Genomic DNA, 20,266 nt, shown 5'->3' with positions numbered 1-20,266 from the left:
AATCCCGAACATTCAGGAATTTTTAGCATCCTTAATTAAGTATGTAAAAGGGAAAGTTTGGAAACCTTGTGTATTCGTACGCATTTTGCAAGTCCGTGCATATAGCACAAACTTTACTATATACTATCGCACTACACGTCTCTCTCGATATATGCTTGCAGACTGTGCTACTCCCTCCGTCCAGGTCAATAAGTCATCTTTGGTTGTGCACCGTGACCAAGAAGGAGGGAAGACTTATACACCTAGACGGAGGGAGTACTACTATTACTTATGTACGTGCAAATGCACGTTTTAACATTACGATGCGGTTTTTGTAAAAGAAGAAAAATAGCACTAGCCAAGCTTGTGAAACGATTCAATGCAAAACAAATGCAAAAATGCTCGTTTGATTGTTTACTTTTAGCTTCCTTCTCTGTGGTTATTTCTCTGTCGTACTTTGTACGGAGTATCTCACTGGTTGGAAAGGCATGCAAATTCCCAAACCGCTTCCTACACCCTGTATCGAATTTTTTGCCTAACAAGTTGTGCCGTGCAATTGGAATTCCAACTTGAGTACTACTACTAGTAGGAGTACCAGGGGCCAGTTCTTTTAGGCTTCTAGATTAGTAATCCCATAAGAGCAAGTACAATAGAGCTGAGTCAGCGGGCTATAAGAAATAAACTAGTATATTTCTGCTTAGTTGGAGGAAAGAGAAGAGGAGAGAGAAGGTAAGCGGGCTCTTTGTGAAGAGCCAGCTCTAGCATGTGCTCCTAGGCACTTTGTGAGAATGAGAAGTGGGCCAGATAATAAAAAAGTAGTACACTCTTTTGATCTATTATTGTACATGTTGGCTATAAGATGGGCTGTAGATGACATGGCACTGGCTTATAGCCAGCAGCTGGCTATACTATTAACCATGCTCTAATGAAATTGGTCCCCATTGTAATCTGTGTAAAATTTTGATCATAAATTTAACTAATGAAATGTTAGTGCATGTCACATGCACTACTCCATCCGTCTAGGTGAGTAAGTCATCTTAGGCTGTGCACCGTGACCAAGGAGGAGGATAAAACGAGAAACATTAATGTTTATTTGCTAATTAATAGTATTGCATGCAATGAAGGTCATTAAAAGCATGCACACTCTTTATCTTTTATTGGTTGATATGTCAAGAAACAAGAAACGAGGTAGAAGTTAATGCACCGCGCCTAAGTGTTTGGGGATTATTTGGTTTTCGTAAGATGACTTACACACCTAGACGGAGGGATTACAATGGTGAGGAATAAACCAGTTAAATCTTTGGTCAAAATTTAGCACAAATTACAATGGTGAGGAATAAACCAGGATGGAGTAGTAGTTTAGAAGCCCAAATAAATGAGTGAGGCGCCTACTGTTACTCTCCACTATGACTAGTCTTGTGGGAAAAGCTGGGGAAGCCGCCAAAAGAACTGGCCCTAGGAGTAGTAGCTAGGGATCGAGTGTGCGAGATGAACCGAAGAAAGTAAATGCAGAGAGATGAAATGCAAAAAAGACAGACGGATGTGATGGTTGCTTGTCCGTTTATTTTACCAGGCCACTTATTACTGGGAGTGGTTGGGTTTTGTGATATGACGGCTTTACTGCCGCGCCACGAGCGGGGTGAGAGGTGAGACTCCCGTGCAGCGCCGCGCTCTGCACTTGTACTACATCGGTCGTGGTTTATTAGTCCCCCATTGAATTTGACTGAAGATTTAACTAACAAAATGCTAGTGCATGTCAACAATAACTATATCGTTGGATTCGTATTTGAACATAGTTTTGAATGATATAATTTTAGGTGACATGCATCAGCATTTATCGTACTATATATAATGTTAGTTCAATTTTTGGTCGTACTAATCTATAGTAGTAAGGTGCCCGTGCGTTGCACCGAAGAGTGAAATGCATTGATCGGGGAGTTGTTTATTTTGACAAAGGATGTGGGGGTCATCTCATGTGTAACGGGTATCGATAGGTTTATTCGGATATTATTTCATCTCTAGAGCTCACAAACATCCGGGTGAAATAGATAAAAAGGTATCTTTTGCAAACAAAAGCGTTCAACTGTTCAACCTGCATCCAAAACTTGTGAAGAAATAACACTTATTGTGCTTTGCAAGAAATGATCTTTAAGAATTAGTTTTTGAGTATCGATTGTTATACATGTTGGCTACACATGACATGGCACTTTCTTATAGTCAACAGTTGGCTATACTATTAAGTAATATTAACCATGCCCTTATACACCTAGACGGAGGGATTAAATCAGGATGACTTGCAAGCGGGCAGAGAAGATGTAAGAAATGGTTCATCGTAAGTCTTTCACCAGTACTGTAGTAAAAATTCATACATGGAAGATTCTAGACTAAACCATAAATGGATACGCTTTTATTCATGCACGATAGTCCAATAGAGCAAGATCCTGCATGGAAGTCTCCACATGCTTAGACAGCGGATTACATTGAGCGAAGACTAATGATCAACATTTAACTTGATAATGCGTACTTCCACGTGAACCTCCTTGGAGTCCCCGTGCACCGCGTCGGCAGGTAAAGGAGGCCATGGGTTTTCCAAGTCCACATTGGCGGGATAATCCCAGCTCCCCAGAGTCCAAGTCCGTTCGATGAGGCCAGTGTCGCCGCCCACGCGACCCGGAGGGGTAGTAACACTGACCACGCACCCGTACATCGGCCTCGTTTTAGTGTTAGCGGCGTCGCCCCTGACACACATTACAGAGACGGGGCGGCGGCCTGCGCGGGCCTCGCCGGTGCCCACGATCAAGAGGAAGACGCTGCCGTCCTCCTCCGAGACTAGCAGGCGGCGGTGATCCTCCAGCGACTCCGACATGGTGAACGGGTAGCACGTCTCGTAATTGATGTTCTCCGCTAAGGGCCAGCAGTGACCGCTGCACACATCCGTGAGGTGATGCACCATGTCCGCCGGCGAGCCACAAAACGGCATCGGGCACTCATAGCAGTGGACGAAGGGCTCCTTGGAGGCATCGACCAGGCCGTCCATGAAACGGGAGTGGCTGTAGGGGACGTTGCGCCAGTTGAATATATGAGCAAGTTACTACGAGATTTAATCTGAATAAGCACAAAATAATTCATGACGGCTATAACAGAGATGAAACTAATCATGTGGACTAGCATAGTAGTAGGATACAGAGTAGAAACATGAATTCTACCACGATTTCGAACAGGAAGGACAAAAACACATACGGTGCAACGGGAGCAGCACCGTTGACGTTGAGGTTGTCGCCCATGTCCAAACACCACGTAGACACGGTCTTTGAGCACGGTTCGTAGTCGTTCCACGCTCGGGCATTGAAGTTTGTAACTGTTTTAGATTAGAATATACTACTCCTCCGGTGCTAGTAGTAGAGCAGATTTCTACTCTACTACTCTACTCAAGTAAGTTAGGGCATAGCACTGTAGGGAGTACCAATACTGTGATCACTCAAGCAAGTTGTTTGGCATCGACATGACCCTATGCTGCTGGTATGTGTCTCGTAAGTCAAGCGGCGTGCTGTAGTCATCATCACCTATCCACTTCCCGCAGCACATATTCGCTTCTCCATCTTTGTCCGCACATAATCTCGTCCAATCTTCCATCCCCGCTAACAATGGCAGAACCGAGCAGCGTCCGCCGAAAGAGTGGCTGGAATTCGCTCCCCACAGAGGTAATCAAGCTCATTGTTTCGCGTGTGGACAATCTCAGTACCATGCCGCTCGCCGCGTGCTCGTCGGGTCTGTACCGTTTACTCAAAGCCCTCAGGCCGGAGCTTTTTAAGCTAGCTCCTTGCTTGCTGATGCCGCCTGATCTTCAGAAACAGCGTGTCACGCAGCATAACGATCGTAGGGTGGCGAGCATCAACCCCCTTGACTACGATCCGATCCCCGTCAGCCTCAACTACATTAACGGTATGTACTGGGTCGGCATGAACACGTCTTGGATGGTGCTCGTCGACGGTCGCGGCAGCTGGATGCTCGTGGAGGTCTACACCCGGCGATTGACCCCCCTTCCTTCGATTAACACTGCACTGCTTTGGCACCGCGGCCCAGAATACTGGGAATCTTATAGTAGCCAACATGATACCAAGTTTGATTTGCTCAAGGTTGTAATCTGCCAAGTGCCCACAAGATCTGCGAGTTATAAAGACTTCAGGCTAATTGCGTTCTTCAACCGCGGTCTCACCTATCTGACAGGTCACTGCGGTAAGTGGATAAATCTACACGTCCATCGCAGGATCATACATCCTCCATGGTTCTCTGATACCATTGAACACAAGGGCTTCATTTACGCTGTCGACTCCTTCTATGGCTGGACGTATTGCTGGCCTACTCCAGTCATCGCTACAAACGGTTGTTACAGCAGTATGTTACTTTCCTATGATATCATGATGGCTTGCTTATATTACTGTCAACATTTGCTAAAAAAATATTCATGCTCATAACATGCTGTTCTTAAGATTGACTAAATCAAGAGCCCTTTTTTATTTGACTCCAACTTGATATGATGTTGTAGGCCGCCTGGTGTCCCTACCCTTCCTAATCCCAGAACCTTTCAAAGAAAAGCGGCATGGCAGTTGCAGGTGGTTCCTGGCTCGATCAGACGACGGCGAAAGATTGATGATCGTTCACACGTACCGGACATGTTCTTTCGCGGAATACAATCACAGTCACTGCAAGGTCTTTGAGCAGGATCCCAGCTTCTCTGGGCCTTCAGGAATTTTTGGCTGGAGGCTCGTAAGTAGCCTTGGTACACGCTCTCTGTTTGTCGGACTGAATTATCCGATTAACCAGGAGATAACCGACGGCAAGGATCATGATGGCAGCGTGGTTTCGTTCATCAGGCAAAACTGTGTGTACACAGCGTACCATGCGTCTCTGCATGCACCATACCCTGATATGTGCCGCCACGCTCTGCAGCCCAAAGTAGGAGAGAGGGTCGCAAGTATCAGTCTTCGACCTGCTGGCTAGAGTTTCCCCCGTCAGGCACCCATCTGGTTCAAGCCGTCAGCCAATCTCCACAGCTTAATAAATAGTAACGTCTAACAGAGCCAGTTAGTTAGATGCGTACACTTGGTGTAGTAGGATCTTTATTTAGTTTGATGCATACACTTGTTCTTTTTTGGTAGCCCTTCTGTAATGATTGCTGATGTTTGGTTTGGAAGAGAGAGCTGCGTCTTCACTCTTCTGGCCCGCTTACTGCTTCTGTTGCACCCCCAACCCTGGTTGCTGCTGCTGCTGTTTTCAATGTACAATCAGTAGTATATTTCGTCTGTTGGTTGAATAAATGTGTTGTTAGAACGACAAACACAATGTTTTGGAAGTCGTTGCACGGTTCGATCCTTTAGTGCCCCGTACCGTACGTAGCGCATACTATTTTTCGTACGGAACACATTTGCCACTTGTTGATAACATGCAGCCCACTGATGAAGTCCCAATAGAGAAGCCCATAATTAACTGGAAGGGAGGCTCTCACATGAATCCGGCCCAGGTACATGCTCATGGTCCCCTAAACATAAATAAGTAAATAAATAAATAAATAAAGCTAAATGCTCATGCACCAGTTCTTTGGGAAAATAGGTAGGCCAGTATTTCTTTTTGAAGAATACCCAAGCTAGGCCTATTTGTTTTCTTCGAATTATTGGGCTGCAAATCTTTCAAGACGAGGAGGGATGCATTCCGGCCTGGCTTAAGAGTATGGTCAATGTCTGTTAAAAGTAATATCAAAAGGGGTTGACAATTCCAAAAAAATTATAGCAAATGGGATATAAGTTTATTTTTTTTGTTTTTGTTCTTCACTGATATCTTATACGTATTTCATTGGATTTAACATGACATAGTACTAATTTATTTTTAAATTTGTTTTAGTATGGCTATTAATTTTTGGATTAAGAATATTTCGTCCCCAGCAAAAATTTGCGAATTTTCAAAATTTCCCACATATTTAGTTAATTTTTTGACCCTGGTACTGACCAGAAAATGGCCAGCAATTCTAAAAATGGAAAACGGGCTGCAATAAATTCCATATGAATTAGAAAATGAGTAAAAATTATAAAAATAATAGCAAATGGGCTGTACACGCCACAGATTTCGAGGCTGACTTGTTTACGCAAGGCTTTGTTAGTAAACACACGATTCTAGCAGCAGTGACTATTGGATGTCCATCCAACGGCCGACGTGCTTATTTAATCTCTGATCTTCCTGCTCCAGCCGCCTAAACTAGCGTCGGCGGGACTGCCTGCTCCCTCCTCTTGTGGCCCGCTGTGATGTCGCGCAGGCTTCCCCGGCCCACCCTACTACCTCCGCTGGCCTGGCCGCATGCAATCAACTGCCTCCTTATTACGCGAAAAAAAATGATTCCTCCCACTGACATCTGGGGCGCACCGGTTGGGAGGCTGACCTGTGGGCCTACTAAGTTGACGCGTATGCAGGGCTTGTTAACTTTGTCAACAAACGATTCTAGCAGCAGTAACCGTTGGATTTGAATCGAACGGTCCTGCTACTTCTTCAATCGCTGCTCTTCTTGCACCAGCCGCCCAAACCAGCACCGGGGAGACCGCCTGCTCCTGCCTCCAGTGGCCGGCTGTGCTGCCGTTGAGGCCTCATCGCCCCCTACTACTCCCACCGCTAGCCAGGCCCTGCGGCGACGGCAGCCTCACACCGCAGCCGAACCAGTGAACCCTCGTACTCCTCTCCGCGTGGGCATCCACTGCCGCGTCTTCCCCGGCTCCGCGTTGTCCCCTTCCTAGGCCTCGCCGTCGTCCACCGCCTTGGTGCTCTCGGCGCGGCGTGGTCAACGACATTCCATCGGAAGAGTACTGTACGTGGAGAGGCTGACAGCTGGGTCCATGGCCACAGCCCAGTTTTTTTTGTGATTTGCCAAGTAAGTCGCTTTGTCAAGCCTGTTGGGCTGCAAATCTTTCAAGACGAGGAGAGCTTTCATTCGGCTGGCCGAGAAAATGGCCCATCAGTAATGAGAAATGGGTTGTACATTTTTAAAACACATCAAACTGGCAATTAGTTTCAAATATCTTTTTTTTTCATTTCGAGATTTTAAATTACATTAATTTTTATGCGTGGAGAATTTGTTGGATTTTATATTGATACATTTATTTTTAAAATCAGTTTGAATCTAAGTCGAAATTTCGGGATTAAAAACAGTTCGGACCGCACCGAAATATGCAAAATTTCGTATAATTTTTTAACCGTGGCCACAATATGGCCTGTAATGCTAACAAAAAGAATATGGGCTCAAAGAAAACCTTAATAATTAGCAAATGGGTTGTAAATTATTAGAAATAATGGCAGATGGGCTGTATGCTGTTTTCAACAGATTTGAGGCTTTCCTAAAAGAAAAAGGTTGACGCACAAGCACTGACTGTTGGATGTCCTTCCAACGGCCGCCGTGCTTCTTCAATCTCTGCTCTTCCTGCTCCAGCCGCTCAAACAAGCGCCGTCGGGACTGCCTGCTCCCTCCTCCCCGCGGCCGGCTCTGCTGCCGCGCAGGCCTCACCGCCCCACCGTACTCCCATCGCTGGCCTAGCCATCCCTCTACTCACCCACACCTGCTGTTATTCTCCGGCGACGGCAGACGAACCAGTAAACCTCGTACAGTCATACTCCCCTCCGTGTGGGAAACAACTGCCGAGTCTTCCCTGCCTCTGTGTCGTTCCCTTCCTAGGCCTCGCCATCGTCCATCGCCCTGGTGCTCTCGGCGTGGCCTGGTCAACGTGGTCAACGACCGACATGCATCTGAAGTGGACTGTACGTGGAGAGGCCGACAGCTGGGTCCACGGCCGCACGCAAGGAAATGCCTCCCTATTACATGCAAAATAATGATTCCTCCACCTGACATCAGGGACCCACCGAAAGGGCCTCTGTATTTCGCGAAAAAACGTTACCGCCACTGACAGCTAGGACCCACCAGCTATATCTTCACACGCAAGGAAGTGCCTCCTTATTACGCACAAAAATTGAATACTCCCCCTGTTAGCTGGGACACAGTATAGTGGCAGGCTGACTTGTGGGCCTACTAAGTTGACGGGGACGGAGGGCTTTGTCAACTTAGTCAATATGCACGATTCTAGCTCCAGTGAACGTACGATGTCCATCCAACGGCCGTAGTGCTTCTTCAACCTCTGGTCTTCTTGCTCCAGCCGCCCAAAGCAGCGCCGGTCGTGCCGCATGCTCCTGCCTCCCGTGGCCGGATGTGCTGCCGCGGAGGCCTCACCGCCCCCTACTATTCCCACCGCTGGCCAGGCCCTGCGGCGACGGCAGCATCACACCGCAGCCGAACCAGTGAACCCTCGTACTCCTCTCTGCGCGGGCTTCCACTGCCGCGTCTTCCCCGGCTCCCCGTCGTCCCCTTCCTAGGCCTCGCCGTCGTCCACCGTCCTGGTGCTCTCGGCGCGGCGTGGTCAATGTGGTCAAGGAACGACTTCCATCAGACGTGGACTGTACGTGGAGAGGCTGACAGCTGGGTCCACGGCCGCAGCAAGGAAGTGCCTCATTACGCGGAAAATAATTATTCCTCCACCTGACAGCTGGGACCCACCGGACGGGCCACTATATTTCACGAAAAAAACGTTTCCCCCTGACTGCTGGGACCCACCAGCTACATCTTCGCATGCAAGGAAGTGCGTCCGGGCAAAAAAAATGATTCGCCCCCCTGACTGCTGGGACCCACCAGCTACATCTTCGCAGGCAAGGAAGTGCCTAACAAGCGGGACCACCTAGTCGAAGCGTACGTAGCATTGTCATTCTGGTCGCGAACGTGTACGTACATATATGCTGGTGGATGTAGAGGCGCACACGTGTCGTAGTAGAGGTGCGCACGTAGCATGTACACGTACGTACAGCGGCCAGGGTGCAAGAAAGAAAATACGGCCACGTATGTGTACATACGGGTGGGGTCTCGAACGCCTACTCGCGCATACGTACGGACAGGGCTCGTGTACATGGCTGGGTCGGAACGGAGAAACAGCGTCGTCGTCGTGTTCATGGGGAGGCAACGGAATGCGTCGTGTTCAAGGGGAGGCAACGGAATGCGTCGTGTTCATCGGGAGGCAACGGAACGCGTGGGAGCCAACCGGCTGGGTCGGAACGGAATGCGTGGTCGTGTTCATTAGGAGGGCTTGGACGGAACAGGCGATGGAAACGAGGCCTGGCGTACCGCACAACGGAGGAAATGGACCTCCTACGTTCGAAACGGGGTCCTGTTGATCAGGAGGGGTGTGGCGTACCGCAAAACGGAGGAAACGGACCTCCTACGGTCAAAACGGGGGTCCTGTTGATCGGGAGGGGTGTGGCATACCGCAAAACGGACGAAACGGACCTCCTACGGTCGAAACTGGGGTCCTGTTGATCGGGAGGGGTGTGGCGTACCGCATAACGGACGAACACACCTCCTACAGTCGAAACGGGGGTCCTGTTCATCAGGAGGGCTGTGGCGTACCGCAAAACAGGACTCCACGAGATACTGTTCATCTCCACCGTCGACCTCCTCCAGCCTCCACGGGCTACCGTCGACCTTCTCCAGCCTCCACGGGCTCCTGTTCATCCAGCCTCCACCGTGCGCTACTCCACCGGCTACTGTTCAACCACCCCTCCATGGGCACCCCTCCACCGTCTACTGTTCATCCAGCCCTCCACACCACGGGGTCCTGTTCAACCACCCCTCCACGGGCACCCCTCCACCGTCTACTGTTCATCCAGCCCTCCACCACACCACGGGGTCCTGTTCATCCAGAGGCAACGCCACCGCTCACTGTTCATCCAAACCCCCCGCAACGCTCACTGTTCATCCCAGAGGTTGCATCGATCGGCTTCTGTTAGCAGCAGTAGCGAAGGAATCGCTCGATCGGGTTCAGTTAACAGCCATCGATCGATCGCTCGGGTTCAGTAACGCGTAGCCTGCAGTGCAATCGCTCGGGTTCAGTTAGAGCCCAACGCCTCGCTCGGGTTCAGTTAGAGCCAACGCCTCGCACACACGCGCGTACGTGTATGAGAGAAACGCGCATCGCTGGGCCCCCGACCTCTCACCGTAACCGGGAACTCCCCGAAATTTTCCTCGCCCTTGCTTCTACCACAGTTTTTTCCGTCATGGACGGCCCAAAGAATGTCATGCAGCTGCGTCTCCGGCCCGCCCAGGACGAAAAGCCCATTTTCTGTCATGATTTTTTGTCATAGAAGTAGGAGCCCACCACATCTATGATGATACCGGGTTTTGTCACAATTATCGTCATAGAAGTGTCATATGTATGACAGAAAAAAATTCGTTCGGCCCAAAATGTCACGGATGTGTCTTTTTTTTGTAGTGTTTGTGTTTGCTACTTTGATAAATTGATTTGTGGGTGGACCGGTGCTTGGGTTCTATTCTTACTTGAACAAACCTCCCACTTATGATTAACCCCCTCAGAAGCATCAGCAACTACGAGAAAATATTAAGATAAAATCTAACCATATCATTAAACATATGGATCCAAATCACTCCCTTACGAAGTAGCACACAAACTAGGGTTTAAGCTTCTGTCACTCTAGCAACCCATCATCTAATAACTAGTCCACAATGAATTCCCTTAGGCTTAAAGATGGTGAAGTGCCATGTAGTCGACGTTCACATGAAAACACTAAGGGAATCACAACATACATATCATCAAAATATCGAACACATATCAACTTCACATGATTACTTGCAACATGACTTCTCCTGTGACCCACGAACAAAAGTAACCAATCACAAATGATATTCATGCTCAAGATCAGAGGGGTATTAAATATCATAATGGATCTAAACATATAATCTTCCACCAAATAAACCATCTAGTAATCAACTACAAGATGTAATCAACACTACTAGTCACCCAAAGGTACCAATCCGACGTTCCGGTACAAAGATTGAGCACAAGAGATGAACTAGGGTTTGAGAGGAGATGGTGTTGTTGAAGATGTTGATGAAGATTGGCCTCCCAAAGATGAGAGGGTTGTTGGTGATGACGATGGCTTCGATTTCCCCCTCCAGAAGGGAAGTTCCCCTGGTAGAATCGCTCCGCCGGAGGGAAAAAGTGCTCCTACCCAAGTTCCGCCTCGAGACGGTGGCGCTCCGTCCAGAAATTCCTCTCCTAATTTTTTCTAGGTCAAAATGACTTATATACTAGAAGTTGGGCACCGGAGGTGGGCCGGGCTGGCCACAACCCACCAGGGCGCGCCTGGGGGGCTTGGCATGCCCTGGTGTCTTGTAGTCACCAGGTGCTCCCCTCCGGTAGTTATTTGCTCTAGTATTTTTGATATATTCCAAAACAATTCTCCGTAAATTTTCACCTCATTTGGAGATGGTTATCTCTGACATAGCTTTTTCAGGTCAAGAATTCCAGCTGCCGGTATTCTCCCTCTTTGAGTAAACCTTGCATATTATGAGAGAAAAGGCATTATAATTACTCCATGAAGCATTATTATGCATAAAAACATTACAAATAACAGTAGGAAATCATGATGCAAAATGGACATATCAACTCCCCCAAGCTTAGACCTCGCTTATCCTCAAGCGAAAGCCGATATCGAAAAACATGTCCACATGGTTTGAGAGAGAGGTGTCGATAAAAAAAATACGGACATAGTAGCATGATGCTTGTTATCATAACATCAACAAACTTTATCATAAAACTTTTTCATATAACTTTATCATATAACTTCTCATGAACAAGTAACAATTCATCACAACATCGAAGTATAAAGCATAAACCTTATTGAAAAGCAAAAAAACTATGTTCTTGGTCAACTTTGCAACTACAGTTCATCATATTTTCAGGAAGGGTCTCGTATCGGAGCCTCTTGGCAAGTCCACATACTCAACCATCTCTTAGTCTTCTATGATTGCTAACACTCACCACATACCCATGAGCAAAAAGTTTCAACTGGACACAAAGGAAGATAGGGGCTTATAGTTTCACCTCCCAACGTATTGACCTCAAGGGTGATGTCAACAATAATAACTCATGCTCACTCATATCCAAATGGATATATATGTGCCTAAATCTTTCCTCACCACATGATGCTTGTGAAAGAGAAAATAAAAAGGGATAGGGAAGAATACTTTGGCTCTTGCATAAAAGTGAATACATAAAAGTAAAATATAGGCCCTTCCCAGAGGGAAGCAGAGGTTGTCATGTGTTTTTTGGTTTGCATGCCAAATCCCTTAATGCACAAGAATGTCACGTTATTATGCAGTCCGTCACTTTTATTACTTTGCCATCACAAGTTCGTACAACGCTCAATTTTCTCTTACATTAATTGATCAAACATATTTAGAAGAAATTTTTATTGCCTTATTGCACCGATGACAACTTACTTGAAGGATCTTAATCAATCCATAGGTAGGTATGGTGGACTCTCAAAACATGATTTTGGGTTTAAAGTTTTTGGATGCACGAGTAGTAGCTCTACTTAGTGCGGAATTTTTGGCTAGCAAAGATATTGAGCAAGCACCACATGTTGAAGGATCTATGACAATATAACTTCTACGTGGATATGAACAAACATAACTCATTAAGTTGTCTTCCTTGCCCAATGTCAACAATTTTTTTGGCATATAATATTTAATGGGGGCTCACAATCATAAAAGATGTCCAAGATAGTATATTTGCATGTGAATATTCTCTTCCCTTATTAATTCTTTCATGAGTTGCATCATTGACCAATGTTGTATTTGTTAATTTCCAATAAAATTCTACCACTTGTACTTTTCCTCATGTGATGTCATTACTCACCATAAGATTAGCATATGATCTTTTCATTTTTTATTTTGATACAACATAAAAGTAAAGAAGCAACAACTCAAACTAAACTTTATTATATAACTCTCACTCTATTACGTAGAAAGATAGATCACTAAAGCTCGAAAATAGATCATACTAAACTTTTATTCAGCTAAATCATGAAATAACTAAGGATCGAATTAAAATAGATAAAGGTAATAAAAGTGATGGTGATACGATACCGGGGCACCTTCCCCAAGCTTGGCACAAGCAAAGGGGGGTGTCCGTACTCGTGTACTCAAGTCTCCTTTGATGGGGAAGATGATGAAGGTGGTGGTGATGAAGTAGTAGGTTTGTCCTCCGGCTTACAGGGAAGGGGCTCACCATCAAAATAGGATGCACGAGTCTCCTCAGTCCTGCAACTGGCAGCTAAACTCGTAGCTTTGAATCTTGCTTCATACTCAAAAACTTGGTTTTGAAGATCGTAGATTTGGCTTTGCAGAAAATTGATTTGCTCGTTGAAGGTGAAGACGATGTCCTTCACGGACCGGCCATCCACCATGTGGTCACAGGTGAATTTTGTGATCATGGAGTGATTGGCGATAAGTCCACGCTCCACCATCCCTTGGCACTTGAAGATGTCTTGTTCCACCGCCTCGAGCGTGGCCTCCATGGTCCCCGTCCTCTTGGGCCCTTGAATATCCCGGATGTGGAGCACCCCCTCACACATCTCAATGGATTGAGGGTGCTTCATCACCTCCGATAGGTAAGGGTTGATGCCCTTCTCGAAGAAATTGTCCTTGGAGGAGCTTGGTGGAGCCATGGCGATCTAGATCTGACAGGAAAACAACACGAAACAAGAACAGAGGATTTTTCTGCGATGCAGTTGTCAAATCGTCCGGGGGTATATATAAAGATTTTTTTATCTTGGGAAACAATAATATGGAAGGAAAACAAATTCGGGAAGGTGCTCGAGGGGGCACAACCCACCAGGGTGCGCCAGGGAGGGCAGGCACGCCCTGGTGTATCATGCTCACCTCGGTTGCCTTTCTATTTATTTCTTATTTTCCTAATTTTTGTAATATTCCAAAACCGACAGAAAATATTTTTGCGGATTTTTCGGAGTCCGTTTACTTACCCTATCACGTACCTCCCCCTTTTCAGGATTCTGGAGTGTTCCGGAAGGTTTCTTTTATGTGTTCCTCCGGTGTCATGGTTTGGATAATATTGCTTTCAACATTAATAGGCGTACCTGAGATATAGTGTTTAATTCTTTGTCCATTGACCACCTTCGTATTAGTACCTTTGACATTATTAATCTTGATAGCTCCAAAGCAATACACCTCTTCGATAATATAAGGTCCTTCCCATTTGGAGAGAAGTTTCCCTGCAAAGAATCTAAAACGAGAGTTGTACAAAAGAACATACTCTCCAACTTTGAATTCCCGCTTTTGGGTTCTTTTATCATGCCATCTTTTAACTTTTTCTTTGAATAGTTTGGCATTTTCATCAGCTTGAGTTCTCCATTCATCTAGTGAGCTAATATCAAATAACCTCTTTTCACCGGCAAAGTTGAAGTCATAATTAAGTTCTTTAATTGCCCAATATGCTTTATGTTCTAACTCAAGGGTCAAATCACTACTGTAGGATACTGCTAACGCGACACTACGATCAGAGACGCTTTGACGAAACTGTATGTGATGCATTAATCGCAAATGGTGGTGTAAAAAACCGTCAAAAAAGGTGCAAAATGTTTGTGATCGCAGAGCCATCAAACACGGTTCAGATTTTAGTTGTGTGTGCGATGCAGGGCACACGGTTAATCCATTCGAACTGTTTGCGATGAGGCAGAACAACATAAACGGGTAGCCATATCAATGTGTGTGCGATATACGGCATATGGTTCACTCGGATGAACTATTTTCGATTGGGAAACACAACAGAAACGGTTCAACTTAACAAGATGTGTGTGATATGCGGCACACAGTTCACATGGATGAACTGTTTGCGGTGAGCCAAAAGAACACAAACGAGTCATGTAAACAAGATGTGTGTGGTACGTGGCAAACAGCCGACTCGGATGAACTGTTTGCAATGAGATATTACAACACAGATGGTTAATACAGTTAGTTCGTGTGCAATTCTGTGTGTACAAAAAACTTTGAAAAATGCAAACTAGTTGCTTGCGGTGGCTAGGAGTATCGCACACGATGCATCTGCGAGTACTCGTGTGCGATGATTAGTAAGTTACACATATGTTTCCTTATGTTAACATGTGTGTGAATTTGCAATATGGATAGTTAATATGCAAATGCCTTCTGGACATCAGGCACACACTTAAACTCAATGAATCGTGCCAATACTTTCCATGAAAATTTAAGAACTTGGGTAACAACATTTGAGTAACATATATATAGTGGTTACTGTTGGGGAACGTAGTAACAATTCAAAAATATTCCTACGTGTCACCAAGATCAATCTAGCAGATGCTAGAAACGAGAGAGAGGGAGTGCATCTTCATACCCTTGAAGATCGCTAAGCGGAAGCGTTACAAGAACGTGGTTGATGGAGTCGTACTCGCGGCGATTCAAATTGCGGAAGATCTGATCAAGCGCCGAACGGACGGCTCCTCCGCGTTCAACACACGTACAACCCAGGGACGTTTCCTCCTTCTTGATCCAGCAAGGGGAGAGGAGAAGTTGAGGGAGAACTCCGGCAGCACGACGGCATGGTGGTGGTGGAGGTCGTGGTTCTCCGGCAGGGCTTCGCCAAGCACTACGAAGGAGGAGGAGGACGTGTTGGAGAGGGGAAGGGCTGCACCAGGGGAAGGGTGCGGCTGCCCTCCCACCCCCTCTATTTATAGGGTGAAGGGAGAGGGGCCGGCCCCCCTAGATGCATCTAGAGGGGGGGCGACCAAGGGGGGGATTGCCCCCCAAGTTAGGTGGGAGGCGCCCCCACCCCCTAGGGTTTTCAACCGTAGGCGCCTTTGGCCCTTGGGGGCGCACCAGCCCACCAGGGGCTAGTTCCCTCCCTTGTTCAGCCCACTTGGCCCACCGTGGCAGGTGTCCCCACCCGGTGGACCCCCGGACACCTTTCGGTGGTCCCGGTACAATACCTATGACCCCCGAAATTATTCCGGCGACTGAAACTGGACTTCCCATATATAATTCTTCACCTCCGGACCATTCCGGAACTCCTCATGACGTCCGGGATCTCATCCGGGACTCCGAACAACCTTCGGTAACCACATACTATTTCCCGTAACAACTCTATCGTCACCGAACCTTAAGTGTGTAGACCCTACGGGTTCGGGAACCATGCAGACATGACCGAGACGTCTCTCCGGTCAATAACCAATAGGGGGATCTGGATACCCATGTTGGCTCCCACATGTTCCACGATGATCTCATCGGATGAACCACGATGTCGAGGATTCAATCAATCCCGTATACAATTCCCATTGTCCATCGGTCTTTTACTTGGCCGAGATTCGATCGTCGGTATCTCTATACATCGTTCAATCTTGTTATCGGCAAGTCTCTTTACTCGTTCCATAATGCATGATCTTGTGGCTAACTCCTTAGTAACATTGAGCTCATTATGATGATGCATTACCGAGTGGGCCAGAGGTACCTCTCCATCATACGGAGTGACAAATCCCAGTCTCGATTCGTGCCAACCCAACAGACACTTTCGGAGATACCTATAGTGCACCTTTATAGCCACCCAGCTACGTTGTGACATTTGGTACACCCAAAGCATTCCTACGGTATCCGGGAGTTGCACAATCTCATGGTCTAAGGAAATGATACTTGACATTAGAAAAGCTTTGTAAACGAACCACACGATCTTGTGCTACGCTTAAGATTGGGTCTTGTCCATCACATCATTCTCCCAATGATGTGATCCCGTTATCAACGACATCCCATGTCCATGGTCAGGAAACCATGACCATCTATTGATCAACGAGCTAGTCAACTAGAGGCTGACTAGGGATACATTGCGATCTATGTATTCACACATGTATTTCGATTTCCTGTTAATACAATTACAACATGAACAATAGACAATTATCATGAACAAGGAAATATAATCTAGTTAAGTAATCTATTATTGCCTCTAGGGCATATTTCCAACAGTCTCCCACTCGCACTAGAGTCAATAATCTAGTTAAATTGTGATGAGTCTAACACCTATAGAGTTCTGGTGTTGATCATGTTTTCCACGTGGAAGAGGTTTAGTCAACGGATCTGCGACATTCAGATCCTTATGCACTTTACAAATATCTATGTATCCATCTTGAATATATTCACGAATGGAGTTGAAGCGACGCTTGATATGCCTGGTCTTCTTGTGAAACCTGGGCTCCTTGGCAAGGACAATAGCTCCAGTGTTGTCACAGAAGAGAGTCATTGGGCCCGACGCATTGGGAATAACTCCTAGGTCGGTGATGAACTCCTCCTTCATCCATACTGCTTCCTGTGCTGCCTCCGAGGCTGCTATGTACTCCGCTTCACATGTAGATCCCGCCACGACGTTTTGCTTGCAACTACACCAGCTGACTGCCCCACCATTCAAATTGTACATGTATCTGGTTTGTGACTTGGAGTCATTCAGATCTGTGTCAAAGCTAGCATCGACGTAACCCTTAGTCCTTTTCAGGTACTTTAGGATATTCTTGACTGTTGTCCAGTGTTCCATGCCGGGATTACATTGGTACCTTCCTACCAAACTTACGTCAAGGTTCACATCAGGTCTGGTACACAGCATGGCATACATAATAGACCTATGGCTGAGGCATAGGGGATGGCACTCATCTTTTCTCTATCTTCTGCCGAGGTTCACATCAGTTCAGTAGCTTGATCCAAAGTATCATGATCAGCATCATTAACTTCCTCTCTAGTCGGTGCAGGCACCACAGAAACATCTTCCTGAGCTGCGCTACTCTCCGGTTCAAGAGGCAGTATCTCATCAAGTTCTATTTTCCTCCCACTTACTTCTTTCGAGAGAAACTCTTTCTCTAGAAAGGATCCATGCTTGGCAACAAAGATCTTGCCTTCTGATCTGAGGTAGAAGGTATACCCAATAGTTTCCTTAGGGTATCCTATGAAGAAGCATTTTTCCTACTTGGGTTCGAGCTTTTCAGGTTGAAGTTTCTTGACATAAGCATCGCATCCCCAAACTTTCAGAAACGACGGCTTAGGTTTCTTTCCAAACCATGATTCATACGGTGTCATCTCAACGGATTTCGACGGAGCCCTATTTAAAGTGAATGAGGTAGTCTCTAAAGCATAACCCCAAAATGATAGCGGTAGATCGGTAAGAGACATCATAGATCGCACCATATCCAATAGAGTGCGATTACGACGTTCGGACACACCATTTCTCTGAGGTGTTCCAGGTGGCATGAGTTGTGAAAAAATTCCACATTTCCTTAAGTGTGTGCCAAAATCGTGACTCAAGTATTCTCCTCCATGATCTGATTGCAAGAACTTTATTTTCCTATCACATTGCTTCTCTACCTCACTCTGAAATTCCTTGAACTTTTCAAAGGTCTCAGACTTGTGTTTCATTAAGTAGACATACCCATATCTACTTAAGTCATCAGTGAGGGTGAGAACATAACGATAGCCACCACGAGCCTCAACGCTCATTGGACCGCACACATCAGTATGTATGATTTCCAATAAGTTGGTTGCTCGCTCCATTGTTCCGGAGAACGGAGTCTTGGTCATTTTGCCCACGAGGCATGGTTCGCACGTGTCAAATGATTCATAATCAAGAGACTCCAAAAGTCCATCTGCATGGAGTTTCTTCATGCGTTTGACACCAATGTGACCAAGGCGGCAGTGCCACAAGTATGTGGGACTATCATTATCAACCTTACATCTTTTGGCATTCACACTATGAATATGTGTAACATCACGTTCGAGATTGAACAAAAATAAACCATTGACCAGCGGGCATGACCATAAAACGTATCTCTCGTATACATGGAACAACCAATATTCTCGGATTTAAATGAGTAGCCATCTTGCATTAAACGAGATCCGGATACGATGTTCATGCTCAAAGCTGGCACTAAATAACAATTATTGAGGTTTAAAACTAATCCCGTAGGTAAATGTAGAGTTAGCGTGCCGACGGCGATCACATCGACCTTCGAACCATTCCCGACGCGCATCGTCACCTCGTCCTTCGCTAGTCTCCGCTTATTCCGCAGCTCCTGTTTTGAGTTACAAATATGAGCAACCGCACTGGTATCAAATACCCAGGATCTACTACGAGCGCTGGTAAGGTACGCACCAATAAAATGTATATCACATATACCTTTGGCGTTGCCGGCCTTCTTATCCGCTAAGTACTTGGGGCAGTTCCGCTTCCAGTGACCATTTCCCTTGCAATAAAAGCACTGAGTTTCGGGCTTGGGTCCATTCTTTGGCTTCTTCCCAGCAACTAATTTACCGGGCACGGCAAACCCCCTTGTCGTCCTTCTTGAAGTTCTTCTTACCCTTGCCTTTCTTGAAACTAGTGGTTTTATTCACCATCAACACTTGATGTTCCTTTTTTATCTCCACTTCCGCCGATTTCAGCATTGAAAATAACTCAGGAATGGTCTTTTCCATCCCTTGCATATTGTAGTTCATCACAAAGCTCTTGTAGCTAGGTGGAAGCGACTGGAGGATTCTGTCAATGACCGAGTCATCTGGAAGATTAACTCCCAGTTGAGACAAGCGGTTGTGCAACCCAGACATCTTGAGTATATGCTCGCTAACATAACCGTTTTCCTCCATTTTACAACTGTAGAACTTGTCGGAGACTTCATATCTCTCGACCTGGGCATGAGCTTGGAAAACCATTTTCAGCTCTTGGAACATCTCATATGCTCTGTGGTGCTCAAAACGCTTTTGGAGCTCCGGTTCTAAGATGTAAAGCATGCCACACTGAACTAGGGAGTAATCATCACTACGCGACTGCCAGGCGTTCATAACGTCTTGAATTGCTGGGAAAATGGGTGCTTCACCTAGCGGTGCTTCAAGGACATGTGCTTTCTTGGCAGCTATGAGGATGATCCTCAAGTTATGGACCCAATCCGTATATTTGCTACCATCGTCTTTCAGCTTGATTTTCTATAGGAGCGCGTTGAAGTTGAGGGCAACATTAGCGTGGGCCATTTGATCTACAAGACATATTGTAAAGACATTTTAGACTAAGTTCATGATAATTAAGTTCATCTAATCAAATTATTTAATGTACTCCCACTCAGATAGACATCCCTCTAGTCATCTAAGTGATACATGATCCGAATCGACTAGGCCGTGTCCGATCATCATGTGAGACGGACTAGTCACCAACGGTGAACATCTCCATGTTGATCGCATCTACTATACCACTACTGGAATCAGCTAATTTGCCATCTGCCAGATCTTTGCCGTCTGCTAGCTAACGGCAAAGAAGCTCTTTGCCATCAGCTACACATAAACAGACGGCAAAGGAAAGGCTGA

At 46.2% G+C, this 20,266-nt stretch overlaps 1 protein-coding gene across 1 annotated transcript; it reads right to left on the bottom strand.

Annotated features, from left to right (window-relative positions):
- Positions 1-13,059: 13,059 nt before the first annotated feature.
- LOC109755814 (uncharacterized) lies at positions 13,060-13,584 on the bottom strand. Its single transcript, XM_020314698.1, has one exon. It carries the CDS (start codon positions 13,582-13,584, stop codon positions 13,060-13,062), a length of 525 nt encoding a protein of 174 aa, XP_020170287.1.
- Positions 13,585-20,266: the final 6,682 nt, after the last annotated feature.

This window comes from Aegilops tauschii, chromosome 1 (assembly GCF_002575655.3).
Source record: "Aegilops tauschii subsp. strangulata cultivar AL8/78 chromosome 1, Aet v6.0, whole genome shotgun sequence".
NCBI classification, from domain to species: domain Eukaryota; kingdom Viridiplantae; phylum Streptophyta; class Magnoliopsida; order Poales; family Poaceae; genus Aegilops; species Aegilops tauschii.
The sequence above is the reverse complement of the archived record's forward strand: the minus strand, read 5'-3'. Positions and strand labels throughout refer to the sequence as shown.

What these genes read in the sequence shown, in the direction of transcription:
- LOC109755814 (XM_020314698.1), bottom strand. Translation starts at nt 13,584, where the DNA reads ATGGCTCCACCAAGCTCCTCCAAGGACAATTTCTTCGAGAAGGGCATC.